The 17,745-nt window shown below is 34.1% G+C and overlaps 1 protein-coding gene and 1 pseudogene across 1 annotated transcript; one reads left to right on the top strand and one right to left on the bottom strand.

Moving 5' to 3' along the window:
* The first annotated feature begins 6,210 nt into the window (after positions 1 to 6,210).
* On the top strand, positions 6,211 to 9,850 carry LOC137014137 (receptor activity-modifying protein 1-like). Its single transcript, XM_067378296.1, has 6 exons — positions 6,211 to 6,327; positions 6,583 to 6,618; positions 7,467 to 7,529; positions 7,608 to 7,637; positions 7,731 to 7,896; positions 8,745 to 9,850. The coding sequence occupies exons 1-6, from the start codon at positions 6,273 to 6,275 to the stop codon at positions 8,986 to 8,988; spliced, it is 594 nt and encodes a 197-aa protein (XP_067234397.1). The 5' UTR covers positions 6,211 to 6,272; the 3' UTR covers positions 8,989 to 9,850.
* A 30-nt stretch (positions 9,851 to 9,880) lies between these two features.
* Positions 9,881 to 13,730, bottom strand: LOC137014136 (UDP-glucuronosyltransferase 2A1 pseudogene; annotated as a pseudogene).
* Positions 13,731 to 17,745: the final 4,015 nt, after the last annotated feature.

Raw genomic sequence — 17,745 nt, forward strand, 5'->3', positions numbered from 1 at the left:
CACACACACACACATCACATTTGACCTTGTTTTGGTTGTGGCAGTTATTAGGTTTAATTGAAGCTGCAAACTGCATTTTTTTTATTATGTAATATATACTGGCCAACTTTATTTTCCAGTGTAAGGCATGCATGTTTTCAATCCAAATGACTGCTCCAAGAAGATTCATTTGTACCCAGCAATATGGTAACATCAAACATTATTAAATCCCTTCACATGAAGAGTGCTGTCAGTAACCAGAAAGGCCGCTAACTGTAGGTTAGTCAGTGTTTCGTAAAAAATGAGTTTTGTAAGTCAGTGTTTTGTAAAAAAAAAAAAATTACACTTTTTAATCATTTTAACATCACACAAACGACACAGAAAAACTAGAATTTCATTTCGACACAATCCTTTATGAAGCACTCATACATTTTTGAATTACGTTTCTGTTTTTATGCTTTTTTATTGCATAATTAATTTTTTTATATATTTGTTGCATTCTGCATTTCTTGTCATGTGGTTTAAACTAAATTATGTGTGTGATTGCAATCAAGTCAGTAGGGTGAAATTAAATGAAACACCCTGGGCTTATGAGCTGGTATTTTGTGCAACCACTTCAATTTTTTCTCGGCTCGAGCGGCGTTATCGAGTGACACAGGAAGTATGCTCACTTGATGCAACTGGACAAGTTCCGATCTGAATGATTATGCACAAACAATTTTTTTGATGTCTCTAGACTAGCTCAGAGGGCGAAGATCAACTTGCACTTTTGCAGGCCGTTTTTATTTTTTTTCTATATAAATATTCAAATATAGCAAAAAAAAAGAAAAAGAAAAAAAAAAGCATGACGTTGCTTGCTGAATATTAACCTGTACTGAAATATGTTTCTTAGATCAAGTAAATTCTGCTGGGAAAACTTGTTTTACTTAATATTCTGGAGGAACTTTCAGGAACTTTTATATTATGGAGCTTTTATGGAGCTTCATGATTTTTTTAAATATTTATTATTATGTGTGCTTTTTTTATCCAAACCATCAAGCATAGCAACAGGTTGCATTTTTTTAGACCGAAAACATGTTTTTGTGGTTCAGCCCCATTAACCCTCTTCCCAGAAATACTTAAACTAGTTTTGTTGGTTGATCATTTGCCATTTGTATGTACATTTTTGTTGCTGATTTTATTTCATTTTTTCATGTTTAGTAAGTTGTGATGTAAGCACGGGTTTGTTCCTCTGTTAAAATGGCTGCGGTTGACAGTTACCCTTGTCATGTTTCATGAACCAAGTGTTGAAGTGTGTGTGTGGCATTTAAAGACATTTTATGAGTGTCTTACTGAGTGCCCATGTGAGGGTATTTTGCTCAAGCACTTTGTAACTGTGTAACAATTATTGTGTGACAATTATTGCATAATTATTTTAACTTTTTATGTTAAAGGTGCCATTGAACGTTATTTTTTACAAGATGTAATATAAGTCTAAGGTGTCCCCTGAATGTGTCTGTAAAGTTTCAGCTCAAAATACCCCATAGATTTTTTTTTATTAATTTTTTTAACTGCCCATTTTGGGGCATCATAAAATATGAGCCGATTTATGCTGTGCGGCCCCTTTAAATCCTCCCACGGAGCTCCCGCTTGCCTTAAACAGTGCATAAACAAAGTTTACACAGCTAATATAACCCTCAAATGGATCTTTACAAAGTGTTCGTCATGCATGCATCGGATTATGTGAATATTGTATACTGTTATATTGTTTACATTTGATTCTGAATGAATTTGAGGCTGTGCTCTGTGGCTAACGGCTAATGCTACACTGTTGGAGAGATTTATAAAGAATGAAGTTGTGTTTATGAATTATACAGACTGCAAGTATTTAATAATGAAAATAACGACGGCTCTCGTCTCAGTGAATACAGTAAGAAACGATGGTAACTTTAACCACATTTAACAGTACATTAGCAACATGCTAATGAAACATTTAGAAAGACAGTTTACAAATATCACTAAAAATATCATGATATCATGGATCATGTCAGTTATTATCGCTCCATCTGCCATTTTTCGCTGTTGTTCTTGCTGGCTTACCTAGTCTGTTGATTCAGCTGTGCACAGACGTCCTGCCCTTGTCTAATGCCTTTCATAATGCTGGCATATGCAAATATTGGGGGTGTACATATTAATGATCCCGACTGTTACGTAACAGTTGGTGTTATGTTGAGATTCGCCTGTTCATCTGAGGTCTTTTAAACAAATGAGATTTATATAAGAAGGAGGAAACAACGGAGTTTAAGACTCACTGTATGTCATTTCCATGTACTGAACTCTTGTTTTTTAACTATGCCAAGATAAATTCAATTTTGAATTCTAGGGCACCTTTAATACAACTCAAGAAGTCTTCTTATAGCTATTTAATCTAAATGGATAATTGTTATAATGATTTTGGTTCACTTTAATGCATGGCAACTTGTTCACGCGATACATTAAATTAGATTAATTCAAAAAAGGCTTGCAAACATTTGTCTTTTACAAACACCATATGTTGCAGAGATCTAACAGGTCACCAGAAAAGCAAAATACGCAAATAAGCAAAATTGCCCACAAGTGCGCAAAACATGCCCACATTTGGCTGGTGGCGGTTGTTAATTTCACACCCAGCTGTAGAAAGATCCCATGTTTTCAGATCAGCACTTTCACTCGTGCTGTGTTTTTCTGTATTCGTCTGTTCATTCTGTGATTATCTTATGTTTGGCAGTGGACATAGAATCTCCTTACGGATATGCACTGCTGGATGCATGCAGACATGAACACACGGGACTGTTTGCGCAGAGTCCTGGATGCCATCCAGATAACTTATAACCCAAAATAAAGATATTGATCAGTAAAGGGCAGCTTTTTGTGTAATATGTGACAGGATGTGACAGATGTTTAGTAGTGGCAGCACTGCCAAACTAGCTATGGCCCATTTCCTGTGAGATATTTGCAGAAACGGGTCCTGTTTCATTTGACACTGTGCCTGGAGTGTTACTTTCTTCATGTCAAAAATCAGAGTTTACAGCAGTGATAGAGGCAAGAGACTCTGAGTTATCTTAAAGACTGAGAAACAAATATAGACAGACCTATATTTAAATATAATAACCAGCTATATAAAAACTCGATGGCTTGTAATTTTCTGCAATTAAATATTGATAAAGCTGTTATAAGTTGTGATAATCGGTCAGCTTAATAAGGTGTTCCCCAAAGTTCATCAGGCAGTGAAAATTTGGGTTTTTATTTTGACACATATTTGAATTTTCAATATAAAGTTGAGAAGTTGGTTCAGTCGTGTTCTTATCAGTTAAGAAATATTCCCAAGGAGAGCCGCTTTTATTCACGCTTTTATTTCATCTCGACTTGATTATTTCTACTTTAAATCAACATTTTATCACAACTTGAGTTAGTACAAAATGCTGTTGCTTGATTACTGACACAAAGGTCTTTTAATCATATTACTCCAGTTTTAGCTTCATAACATTAATTGATTTTAAGATGTTATTACTGACATATAAAGCACTACATGGTTTGGCACCTAAAAAGGTCTTTTCGTGTGTTTTGGATCTTTTGTTTTATTGATTGTGTCTGCCTGATTATCTTTTTACCTTTGTGCTATGTAGCTTTAAAAGTGCTAAATAAATAAAGTTTATTATTATTATTAAAATGTAAATTAATTTGAGAACATTGAATTGGTAAAATGTACATGAATTTAAGAATGTCTTTAGTATTTGTTTTTTTTATCATAAACTTTTATATATATATATATATATATATATATATATATATATATACATATATATTTTTTATTTTTTTATTTATTTTTTTTATGTATAAATACATTTATTTCTAGGATTAAATCTAAAAACATTTAGTGTAATTTTCAACTTTTAAACCCCACCATAACGAGTTCCTGAAAACTACGATCAGTCACGTTAATCTATTTAAAGTATTCTTTATATTAAAGTATTCTTTAAATAGATTCATCATAAGAGTTTACTTACAGTATTTGGGTTAATATGTGCAAAAATTATAAATGAAATCTTTTCTGTTGATTTGTTGACAATATAAGACCTTGAAAGTATGCCAAGCCTGGTTGCATGTCTACCTCTCGTGTGTTCAGAATAACGATTCTCCGCAAACAGCCTACAACCTCACGCAAATCAGCCGCATGTTGTATGTTTAAATATAGAGACCTTGGTCTGGAGATCCCCTGATGGCACGTATAGGAGCGGATGCAAAGAAAAAAAACACAATTAACACAAAAAACATGATAATTTTCTTGCGTCTTTTCAAATTTATAGTTTCTTCCATTCCATCATGTATGAAATGAGCTGCCTGTTTTACTATTTAAAGCATAAAACTGCTACAAATGGTCAGCAAAAACATTATTAATATATTTTCAGTAATCATGCATGAAGAAATGACTTAATCCTGCTGTTTGTGCTGGTGACATCATGGAGTTTCAGCAGTTATATTTTATCTGAATTTGACAGAAGTGATTAAAGCTTTCTTTTGTAATCATAACACATTTCTTCATTGTAAGCAGGTTGAATTCAGGTTGATTGGGACACTTTTTTGCCATTGAGATGACTGAGAAAAAGTGTCTCTGAAGTCATGCTAAATATTAACTAAAAATATATCTTCTACATTCACTGAAATGGCTTAGTCCTTTGCATTTAGCTATTTTTTATTTCCTGTATATGCAAGTGCATTTCATCATGAGAATTAGACATCTTTCAGCTGTTCAAATGAATAAAAATATGCAGTGTGCATTATGTGAAATAGAGTTTCTGTCAAGCCCAGAGTGTTTTTGTCACATAATTCAGCTGTTTATGTGAAGTGTTTATTTACTTATCATGATGATAATGTTAGATTACTCTTCCTGTCACTGTAATGATGATTGCATTGAAATGGAAAGCTTTATTTATCTCATAATACTGTGGAACTATGTACACCAGAAAATTCAGACATAATAGCAACTGTAAACAACCAGCTACTAACATATTTCCTTTGCCGTCAACAAGATAATGAAACTGAATTGGTGGTGGAAAGTTTAAAGACAGAAACTGGGAAAGGTGTCAGTCTGAAAGGAAATATGTTTCTAAAGAAGACAGCAAAAGTTCGGCTCACACCTGCAAACCACAAGAGGCCACTTAAACTGAAATTGTGATGAAATTAAATTCTGGTCAAATTAATTAGTCATGATATCAAAATGTGGTCTTAAAGAGATGTTTATTTCTTTATAATACAAGCTAGAATGTCATTCACAGACAAAAAAAAAATCACAATTACTATTAGTAAAATAGGAAAAGTAAATAATAAAGGTTGATTTATAGTCATTTTTTTTTTTACGTAGCTGTAGCGGAAACAAGATGTGTCTCCGAAACCTGCACGGTAGAAAACTTATAAATGTTAGCTAACATGTGGGCAATTCTGAATCGGAAATAGAGTGCGTTTACCACGATGACAGTTTTAAAGGTTAGCCAATCTGACGATCATCAACAATCATATAGGATACATGTATAACCACACTCTTAGTAGAAAGGGTTCGAACCTCTCAGGTGCTTCATATATGAGGGTTCCCATCATGGGGATCATTTTATGGATTTCATTTTTAATTTTGATTAAATTTGATCAGTTAAGCAGATCATAAACATACTTTATCAAATAACCTTTTAAACATGAAAGTATTGTGCAATCAAAACATTCTCCTTATATAGAACCTTTTTAGCATAAATGATTATTTAAAATTGAATCAAGAACACGAGAGATCTAAATAGAACCCCTTTGAACCCTTTATTCTAAGAATGTGTGCATGCAGAAAAAACACTCAGACTTTGTTTGAAATTTTGCACTAAATGCTAATGAAACACATCTGATACTAAAACATACTTACATCTTGAACGTTATGTTGAAAAGCTATTTGAAATTAGCGATAGGAATCATGTAATCCTATAATTAAGTTGTATAATTCCCACTGTCCACTGAGAAAACTCTCTTCGCAGAAACTTATCAGGGCAGGAAGTCAATAGTTCTGCTCCAAAGAAATGTCTCATCCCAAACTATCCGTGAACTCCAAGAGGATCGTAATGGGTGGGGTATTTTCTTTAGCCACACAGACACACACACACACACACACACACAATGACAATCTCCCTGTTCCTCCCCTCTTTTGTTTCTCCTGTTAAATGTTCCAGCCACAGCAAACTCACAACCATTTATTCACTTAACAGCTCACCTCAGTCGCTATTCTTTATTTGTCTTGCACTATGTTATATCTTTCCGGACTACTTTTGCTGTTGCTGGATCCATCTCTGATCTGTGGTAGGAGATCTTTAGTCTAAGATCTAAGATAACCCATGAGTTTACTTTAGCTGTATGAACATCTGCCTAATGCCATCACTTTTAGACTTTCAAGATGTTATCAACAAGGCATGCAACACATTACAAGCCTTTTTTTCCGTTGACTTGTGAGCTACTAAATTATCAGCCTGTTTGCAAGAGAACAGATTTATAAGAAATTATAGTGTTAATGAATGTCTGGTAGCAGCATGGATGATCATTCATTTTTATTTGCAGGTCAAATAACACAAGATAACAGAACAGCTGTTGAAGGTAAGAGACCAACTACTGAATCATTTCAAAACATTCTCAAATAGATATTCTCAGTTATTTATCCTATGAACAGAGACATTATTGAGACCTTTGCTTAAATCTCCTGCTTCTTACTTGCTCTTGTCAGAAAACGACAGTAATTTCACATCTCAGTGTTTCAAACTGTGCTTCAAAAAAGTCTAATCAAATGTGAGATGTCTCAGTATGAACTCAAACATTTCTCATCTTTCATATGTATATTTTATACCTCTATAGTGCATACTAACATTGTCTCAATTTTTTATTTAAATAATTTTAGGATGAGTCAAAGTTTATATTTTGTAGCCTCAAGCTATGAAAAAGGAACCTAAGATATTTTAGCTGCACTTTATTTTACAGTACGTGTACTTACTATGTAAAATACTGAGAAAATACTGAGTAAGGTAACTACAAGAGTTAAGGTTAGGTTTAGAGGTAGGAATAAGGTTAGTACCTAGTTATTACCCAGTTATTGTAATTACTGTAATAAGTACATTATATGTACATGGGGAACAGGTCTGTAAAATAAAGTGCTACCGATGTTTCTCGGGGTGTTTATAATATATGATTATAATTTAGATGAAAGAAATGTAAAATATACCCAACAATGTGGCTTTTGGCGCACTAAAAATAATCTCAAATGAATTTAATGTCAATAAAAGATTAAACTTAAGTTAGTTAATAAAATGGGACACTGAAGTATTTTTTTATTTATTTAACATTTCTTCCTTTTTCTTCTTATCCATTATTCACCCTATCTTGAAAATAATCAATATTAGAAATGATAAAATGTCTTTTAGTCATTCTTAAATGTTCTTTTTTTTCTCCAGATGAGAGTCTCAGAATCAAAACTGAAAATGCACAGAAAGGACTGAATGAATCTTTGAACGAGGGTGTGTAATGTTTGCATTATTTACACTTGCATCATCTCTTCACAACCACATTCATAATCGCATTTTTCACTCTTTCAGATACCAACAACAGCACATACAAGAACAACGGTAAGAGTTTTGTGACACATTCGAGAGTATGTGAGCTATTAGAGTTCACAGATGCTTGTGTCATTATTAAATGAATCTCCCGTCACTCTTCAGTCACAGAAAGCAACGAGATTCTTCAGCAACAAGATTTTCATCGCAGCTACAATCACTGTTATGAGGAGACTTTGATGTATTATGGCAAATTCTGCTGTGAATTTTTCAATATCAACATGAGTGCATTTGGAAAGGAGAACTGGTGTAATATGGAGATAGTGAGAAGGTAAGCCAGAACTTATTCACCAGTGACTTTACTTAAAATGAGATATTATACACCATATTTCTATATAATTGATATTTCAGGACCAAAAAGCTGATTGCTGTTAAACACTCTAAAAGTAACCGTTTCTATACAGTAGCCTGCTTATCTTCTGCTCAATTGCTACAATTGCTACTCTTAGCCAACAAGAAACATACACAAATAAAGGAAATGGTCAGAGAAACAATTGAAGGATGTGTGAAGCATTAGCTGAGCTAATCTTGAAGCCTGATCGCTGACTGTTAAAGGGTCTGAGACCTCCTGATCCATTAAACAATGAGAGACATTTCCGTTTTCTACATAAACACAGAGAAGAGTGTTTTTGTCAACCAGATTGATTTGTCACTTAGAAATGCACTTTAAAATGATATAGTGCTGACTTTAGCTTGTGGTAATTCAGTGCAAAATTGTAATGTACACTACTGTTCAAAAGTTTGGGGTCAGTAAAGTTTTGAAAAGTCTTTTATGCTCATTGAAATGGCCTTTATTTAATCAAAAATACAGTAAAAACAGTAATGTAATTTCAATTTGAAATGTTATTTATTGCAGTGATGGCAAAGCTGATCATTTTCAGCATCATTACTCCATTTTCAGTGTCACATAATCCTTCAGAAATCATTCTAATATGATTATTTACTGCTCAAGAAACATTTCTGATTATTATCAATGTTGAAACCAGTTGTGCTGCTACATATATTTGAGGAAACCATGATAAATCTTTTTTTTCAGGATCCTCTGATGAATAGAAAGTTAAACAGAATGCATACATTTTTTCTCACAACTCACTTTGTATCTCTTTCTCCTACTTCCAGGAGCTACAACCAGTTAACTGCATGTTTGGAGCAACTTTCCGCTTATTCAGGATGCTTCTACCCTAATCGTGTGGTGGAGCAGATATTCATCACTATACATCAGCAGTACTTCAGCTCTTGTAGCAGTGAAGAGGATTTAGCTGACGCCCCGGCTGGATTCGTGCTCGTAGCCACACTGCTGCCCATCCTCCTCATACCCTTCATAGTGTACATTGTGGTCTGGAAGAGTAGTTTAAGGGACTGACTTAAATGAGTTAAAGTGATAGTTCACTCAAAAACAAAAATTCTCTCATCACAAACCTGTATTTCATTCTTCTAAAGAAGATATTTTGAAGTTGTCTGAACCCTAACGTTCTTCAAAATATCTTATTTTGTGTTTTGCAGAAGAAAAAACATACAAGATTGAAGATGAGGGTGAGTAAATAATGACCCAGTTTTTAGTTTTTGGGTGGACTCTCCCTTTAAACTCAGCTCTCCAGTGTATAAATTTCATGTGCTTCACAATGATGTAACACAGTGACACAGTGGGTGTCTGATTTTTCTACACACATGACTAAGAGTCTGATAAAATGTTTAATTTATGGTCATGATATGAATATACTATCTCTCTTTATAACTATTTATTCTGAAATACAGAATGTCCTACATGTCCTGCTAGACTTTATTCAGGTGTTGTATATCAGTTTACAGCTATTTGCACAGCAACTTGGTCACACAACTGTAAATCTAAGAAAAACAATAAAGAAAACTGGGTGACACTTTCCTTTTTATGAAGCCTGTATTTAATGCATTATTTGGGTATTCTTAATGGATTATAATGCATAAGCATATATTTTGTACTCTTCTCACATCTTCTCATCGTGAATAATCATAACATGTTTAATACATTATAATACTTGTTCAATAGCATTTTTTTATATTATACAGTAATTATATTACACTTGTATATAAAATGTAATAAGATGCTGCGCAAAATTTAAGCAATGCCAAGATGAATATATTATAAATATAGTCTGTGTAACTCTTGTTATAACCACAAATACACATGAATGAGATTAAACAAGCATTATAATGCCTTAATACCCTTACATAACATTATAAATATAGGCTTCATAGCAAGTGTTACCAAATATAATTTTTTGTTCATCAATGCTTCACTCAAGTTTTGATTTCTTTCTCCTGCACAGACACAAACACAAATAGCGTATTGTAAGAATCACAGCTCCCCCTACTGTCAGCACCACTGCTAGCAAAAATGCCATCACATCTAGAGAGTGATATGAGTACCAAGGCATCTTATAAGACTCTGTCCGTAAATGTGCTGCCCCCTTGTGCCGCATTACATACTCTATCCAATAGAGGGCGCTATCCTGAGGTTGTGTAGGCTGGTCTTTGTGTAGCCTAGACAGTCGCTGCATGTTTTCCCTGTATGATGGCTGATGTAAAACTTCCTGAACTGCCGCCAAAAAGCTCTGGCTGTCCAGTTTGGTAGCGTCAAGTACTTTAGCGGCCCCTCGTACCTGGAGACGCAACATGTTCTCAAATTGGTCAAAAAGCAAGGGAATCCCAACCACTGGAACACCATGGTAGATAGACTCGTAAATGCCATTCGTTCCACCGTGAGCAACAAACGCACGTGTTTTAGGGTGACCAAGCAGGTCGTTCTGAGGAAGCCACTTAACCAGAAGAGTGTTGTTGCTCAGATTGTGAGGACGTTCTCCTAAGTGCCTCCAAATGACTCGCTGGGGAAGCCGAGCAAATCCGGCAGCGATTTCAGACGTGATTTCACTAGGAAGAGCTTTCACGAGTGTACCTAGTGACATTATAACCACACCGTGTTCACCTGAACCTTTCACAAACTCCTCCAGATCTGGCGGTAATGGCTCGGAGGGTTTGCACTGGAAGCCTCCGATGTAGATGATGTTGGGCATGGTTGGACGCGGGAACTCAAAGATGAAATCCGACCTCATGAGCCAAATATCCGCACCTTGCAACAAGTGGTAGAAATCAGTTTCGGGTCCAAAGTAGTGTGCGACTAGTTTGTCATATTCTGGTCTAACAATGAACTGGTCTATGCACATGTTCAGCACATAATGGAAGATATTTTTGACCCTTTCCCCAAACGACATGCGGTTCGACATGAGGCTCCCTGCTGCTGGGACGTATGAAGGCGGAGAAGGTGCGACAACGAAGTGCCCTTCTCCACTCGTGATCCATCTCACATTGTAAACCATGGGTAATCCGAGTTTATGAGCCACCAGCACACCTACAGGCAGACCCGGGTCGGTAAGGACCACGTCGTAACGTCCTTCGTCCAGCTGTTTCATCAACACAGGGTTTTCGAAGATCTCCACAACCAGCTGACTTGCCTGACGATGCATGCCATAGAGACACGTCAGCATCTGCCAATAGAACTCCACGAATGCAAGCGGGGATCCTCCATGTTTCTGTATCTCGAGCATTTTGTTCAGGAATGTTATGAAGAAATCCGGCTTCTCGATGTTAATGGGCTCCGGTAAGGTCACCGTTATGGCCGTGTAGTGCGGTGAATCCTCTTTGACGTACCAGCTGCTGGCGGTTCGCACCACGGTGACCTCGTGACCGCTGGAGTGAAGGACACCAATCAGTATGTTCATGTTGACCCAGTGGCTGCCGTCCACAGGAAAAACAAGGACCTTTCCGGCCAGAGCGGAGGGAAGATCGGTGGCCAAGAGTACGGATAGAGCCAGAAGACAGTGTGGAGCTTTGAGGACATTCATTGTTTCCTAGTGCACATAAAACACGATGAAAGTATTTTCTTTAACAATTTTTTTTTTTTCTGTATCAATCCAACACATTATTTTACGGAAGAGGATTAGGGCCAAGCAATAATATAAAAATAAAACCATCTTGAGATTAAAGTTGTTAAATTTCGAGAAAAAAGTCAAAATAAAATGTTGAGAATAAACTCATTAAATTACGAGAAAAAAAGTCAAGATAAAATGTTGAGAATAAACTCATTAAATTACGAGAACAAATTCGTTAAATTATGAGAAAAATGTTAAATTTCGAGAAAAAAGTTGTGAGATAAAATGTTGGGAATAAAGTAATTAAATTACGTGAAAAAAGTCGAGATAAAATGTTGAGAATAAACTCATTATGAGAAAAATGTCGTTAAATTTCGAGAAAAAAGTCGAGATAAAATGTTGAGAATAAACTCATTATGAGAAAAATGTCGTTAACTTTCGAGAAAAAAGGAGATAAAATGTTGAGAATAAAGTCATTAAATTATGAGGAAAAAAGTCGTTAAATTACGAGAACAAATTTGTTAAATTATGAGAATAAAGTCATTAAATTATGAGGAAAAAAGTCATTAAATTACGAGAACAAATTTGTTCTCATAATTTAACGACTTTTTTTCTCGTAATTTAATGACTTTATTCTCAACATTTTATCTCAACCTTTTTCTCGAAATGTAATGAATTTTTTCTCGTAATTTAACAAGTTTATTCTCAACATTTTATTTCAACTTTTTTCTCGAAATTTAATGAGTTTTTTCTCGAAATTTAACAACTTTAATCTCGAGATGGTTTTATTTTTATATTAGTGCTTGGCCCTAATCCTCTTCCGTATTATTTGGTAACACTTTACAATAAGGTTCCATTTGTCAACATTAGTTAACATGAACTAACATTGAAGAATATTTTAAAGCATTTATTCAACATTTACTAAACAATTGGATCTTGGATCGACTGTTCGTGTGTCGGTCAAAAATTAAAAAAAAAATTTGTTTCAGTGAACAGAGTGTACTATATTTTAGTTCAATAGTGTATTTTATTTAGTATTTTTAGGGGATTTTATGGTACTAAATTATATTTATGCAGTAATTATAATCCATTTATTCACTTTTTGAGCATGGACCACAAAATGAAATTTCTAACTTGAACTGTCATAAATCTTAAATGCTTTGGAGCATTTTTGAGCTTTTTAAAGATGACATTTGGCAGATTATTGCTGAAAAAAGTGAAAAAAGTTTAAAAAAGTGAATTTGAAAAAAGTTTTTATTGTTTTGAAAAATGCACAAAATGTCATTTTCAATTCTTATATTTCCAAAAGACGTTATACCTTTTCAAATGATGTCCATGATTATTATTTTATTTTTAATACAGCTAGTGCCAAAGCCTTTACCAAGTTTCTTACTATTCTGATGAAAAAAATTCTAAAAAAAAAAAAAAAAAAAAAAAATATTTGGGTCAAAAATGATGTAACAGCACCAGAGGGTTAATGGACCTCAGCTAACTTAACAATTAATGGTTGTATTTTCAATAACTAACATTAACAAAGAAGAATAAATACTGTAACAAATGTACTGTATTGCTTTAATGTTAGCTGATGCATTAACTAATGTTAACTAATGGGACCTTATTGTAAAGTGCACTTAAAAATGACTTTTTGAAGTAAACAAAGTTTACTGGAGTTAAAAAAAAATACTATTTCAGTCTTTATACTTAAAAAGTCCAATACTTGCTGTTTATTTGTAATTATTTGTGAAATCTACTAGCAAAATCTGAGTGAAAGTTGATTCAAAGTAAATCCTACACCACATTTTTTTCATTCCTCTACCCTGGAAAATGCTTAATGCTTGAGTGCATGCACAGACACAGAGTGTTTCTGGAACCCTAAACAGACAGTGTTATTTAAAGCAGATGTGGCTTGTTAACAATTGAGGTTTTGGAGAAAGATTACATGTTGTATAAACTGGTATTCATTGCAACATGCAAAAGAAAAAAAAAGGCCTTTAGTGGGCAATGGAAAAGTGAGAATAATTCTTTCTACATTTTAAGATAATTAAACTGCAACAAAAACTGTAGAATCAGATAGTAATATGGTAAAGGTTCATTAAAGCTCTTTTACCTTCTTCTGTTGCCTTTACTCTTCTCAGTGATGAAATTAGGTTTTGTTCAGTCTGGTTCCAAGTCCAGCTCGTGCTTGAGTATTGCATAACAGAGTCGAGGTAATGTCAGGGAAATGGGCGTTGTTAATGAAGCCGTGCGTTTGAGTTTGTGTGAAAAGCATGTGCTCCCACTGTTTCACAAAAACCCCCTCCATTGCTTCCTCCAGGACCTAAAACAGGGAAAATGCATGTTATTGAAAGAGCTTTCAACAGATACGACAAAACAAATGCCATCTACATGTGAGAGAGAACACATGTCAAGAGAAAAGCAAGAGAAATCAAACTGAATAGTTAATTCTATTGTTCTGTTTTGCTCTTTTATGGCACAGTTCAAGGATGATGGCAACACCGTTCTGTTTAATACCTTAAGCAAATTAGATCAAAAGCCAGGTCATTAAACTCCTTAAATATAAGAATGAAGTGTGAAGCATGAAAGACAACATCATGAGAATGAAGTGAGAAGAAATAATGGGGTCATTCTCAAAATACAATGACACGTCCCTTTGTTAGACATGTCAAGAGCCATTAGTACACAGTCTAATGTTGTGTAAAAAGCAAAACATATATACAACATATAATAAGGTGAATTCAGGATGATTCGGACACTTTTTGCTATTGAGATGACTTGGACAAAATGTCCCATTCAGCTTGTGTTCACCCTACAAAAAGTTGTGGAAAAATATAGCCTACTTATTAAGGTCAAAGTTCAAATGTGCACAAGTTAATTTTACCACAACGTTGAAAAAGTTATTAATTTACCTTTAAATGTGTTTAAAGTTATTATTTTACCTTTACTTCAGTGCGCCATTGCCTTAAAAAGGGGTGTTATTGTCACTGGTGCTTTCATTTGTGGGGGGAAGAAAAAAAAATCTCCCTCATGATTAATAAGGACATGATGTTAAATAATTAGCTGTCCTGACCATATATGGGAGCAAATTCTGAGAATCAATCAAAATGTAAATGTGACATTTATGGCTATAGGCATGACGTTTTTTAAAGTAGCATATTCATCACCTTCTTTAGCCTAATTGTTATTAATAAATGATTTACGAAAAATAAAGGATTATGACCTATTTAATGTCATAAAAATGATAAGATTGCCTTTTTTAAATAATTATTTTTCATTAGCGCGGGCAATCAGAAATGACGTTTCAAGGCGGCAAACGCATTGGGCATGCGCACATTGCGAGCGGTGAGCCGTTGGTAAACTTGACTATTCAGGAAAATCACGAACTTTCAGAACTACTGCGGTGCAACTTTGAAGTAGGAAAATCCAAACTCCACTGAGGAGATTGTAACCTTCGACCTTCATATTTCCAAATGAGGTGAACGTTTGGTGAATTTTTAATTTGTAAGTTTACGACGCATCACACACAACCTGTATTACGGCACACTCGACGGTGTGTAAATAGTAATTGCGTTATACATCATTTTATTGTTTCTATATATATTACTTATTGGTTCTGACACGATTGTGTTTTGTTTTTAATAATGTCTTGTATTTAGCTCCAGCAAATACACTGCAATGCCATTTAGTAGTAACAACATTTGCCACAAGGTGGCGACATTTTCAAATGAACACTAACTGAACTTGAATCGATACCAACAATTAGTACACGTTTAAGGTTTTTCATGTTCATGTTAAAAGGTTAGTGATACTATAATGGAAACTAACACCCCTCAGCACACTTGTCTGATATGATTAATTTATTATTTGGACCATTTTGACAATCTTTCATAATGGATGAAAGTCTTCATTTCTGTGTCAAGAGGAGGATGGTGCTGTCACAAAAATATAACATCTGAATGTTTGCTCTCTTCTTCCACAATCGTTAATAATATCAAAACAATAAATGTCAAAACGTGTCAGTGTTAGTTAAAAGAGATGGTAACCACAGTTGATATATTTAAGTGACTGGAAATGTAAAAATTTTTAAGTATATTATATATTTAAGTATATTTAGTATTTTTAATATTCCATTTCTCTTAACATAATACCCACGGTTACATGGTGTGTTTGTGGGCTGATGGCAGTTTACATAAACATTAAGTGCTCTGATTGTACCGTCTCATCTAATGTTCATCAGGTCTGTCAGCATTCAATATCTGTGTCATGTATACGTGATATATGCATATGTATGTTTGTATTTGTATGTGAATATAGAAGTGACATGAATATATCCACAGATTTCATTCAAACAGTAACATGTCCTATAGATCTCAAGCACAGATTCTGAGTAATGTGTGCACATCTAGAAAAAGCCTGCAATGCAAACTAAGACTGACACGTCGTTCTGTGTGGTGGGTGGAAAACACAAAGCACGCACACATACACAGAAACACATTGATCTGTGGGCAGGTACCATTCTGACATCAAAATAGTACGCTTTGGCATGTTATTGTGTGCATGTGTGTGCGCTGTAGGATGCAAGCATATAAATCAAAACCATCTTGATTTCCCACATCTTATGCAAAGGCCACCACAATAATCACTCCTACTTAGACAAGTGAATCCTTGATTCAAATTAAAACCTTGACCCAAAACATTAATTAACAATTCATTTAAATAACTTTTGGTTTATAAACAACATAATGTTTAATTCATAAGAATTAAAAGAGAATTACCATCTCCCACTCTTTGGCTATACACAGAAACATATATTTTCTAAATGCTTTCTGTTAATGCATTGACATGCTTTGGACATTGCTTGCACATTTTTAATTGAATTTTTAATGTAAAACACACAGAAGTTAAAGTGAAAATGCTTTTTTGACATGCCTTACTGAGTTCATTTATAGGCTGATATTAGAGGTTATATTTATATATATCAATATCTTTGAAAGCCAATTTCCAGCATTTAAGAAAAAAACATACTTTGAAAAATCATAATGAGATAAAAGTCAAAATTATGATAATTTTTTTTGTCTTTTTATCATAATTTTGATATTTCATAATTTTTACTTTTTATGTAAAAATTATGACTTACCAAAAGCATGATTTTCTTTTACTTATGAGGCAAAAATTGGCCCTTTTGCTCTATTTTTACATTTAGATTCCCTCTGCCATCATCTTTTTTATTCACATAATTTTAATGCATTTGTAGGGCAATATAAGAAAATAAAATTTTTGTACCTTAAAGGGTTAGTTCACCCAAAAATGAAAATAATGTCATTTATTACTCACCCTCATGTCGTTCTACACCTGTAAGACCTTCGTTCATCTTTGGAAATTAAGATATTTTTGATGAAATCCGATGGCTCAGTGAAGCCTCCATAGCCAGCAATGTTACTGCACCTCTCAAGATCCATAAAGGTACTAAAAACATATTTAAAACAGCTCATATGACTTCAGTGGTTCTATCTTAATTTTATAAAGTGATAAGAATACTTTTTGTGCGACAAATAACAAATTTTCAACTATCTACTGTATATGGGCCGATTTCAAAACACTGCTTCATGAAGCTTCTGAGCTTTATGAATCTTTTGTTTTGAATTAGTGATTGGGATCTCCAGTCAAACAGCTAAACTGCTAAAATCACGTGACTTTGGTGCTCAGATTCACTGATTCGATTCGTAAAGCAGTGTTTTGAACTCAGCCCATATAGATATTATTGAAAAGTCAATATTTTGTTTTTTTTTTTGGCTCATAAAAAGTATTTTTGTCACTTTATAATATTAAGATAAAACTGTACTCACATGAAATGTTTCAAATATGTTTTTAGTACCTTTATGGATCTTCAGAGTTTGAATGGCTTTGCCCCTTAATAGAGGCCTCACTGAGCCATCGGATTTCATCAACAATATCCTAATTTGTGTTCCGAAGATTAACGAAGATCTTATGGGTGTAGAACGACATGAGGGTGAGTAATTAATGACATTATTTTCGATTTTGAGTGAACTAACCCTTTAACAATTAGCATGTAGTATCAATTTTGGCCACTAGTGGAGCATTAATTAATTTCTTTTTTCTTTATATAAATTGCCCCAGGTCACCTTGCAGAGAAATGATGTATAATTGTTTTGGCAGTTTTGTGATAGTGTAAGTTGTGTTGTGTGAATGCATTGTGT

This window comes from Chanodichthys erythropterus, chromosome 23 (genome assembly GCF_024489055.1).
Source record: "Chanodichthys erythropterus isolate Z2021 chromosome 23, ASM2448905v1, whole genome shotgun sequence".
NCBI lineage: Eukaryota > Metazoa > Chordata > Actinopteri > Cypriniformes > Xenocyprididae > Chanodichthys > Chanodichthys erythropterus.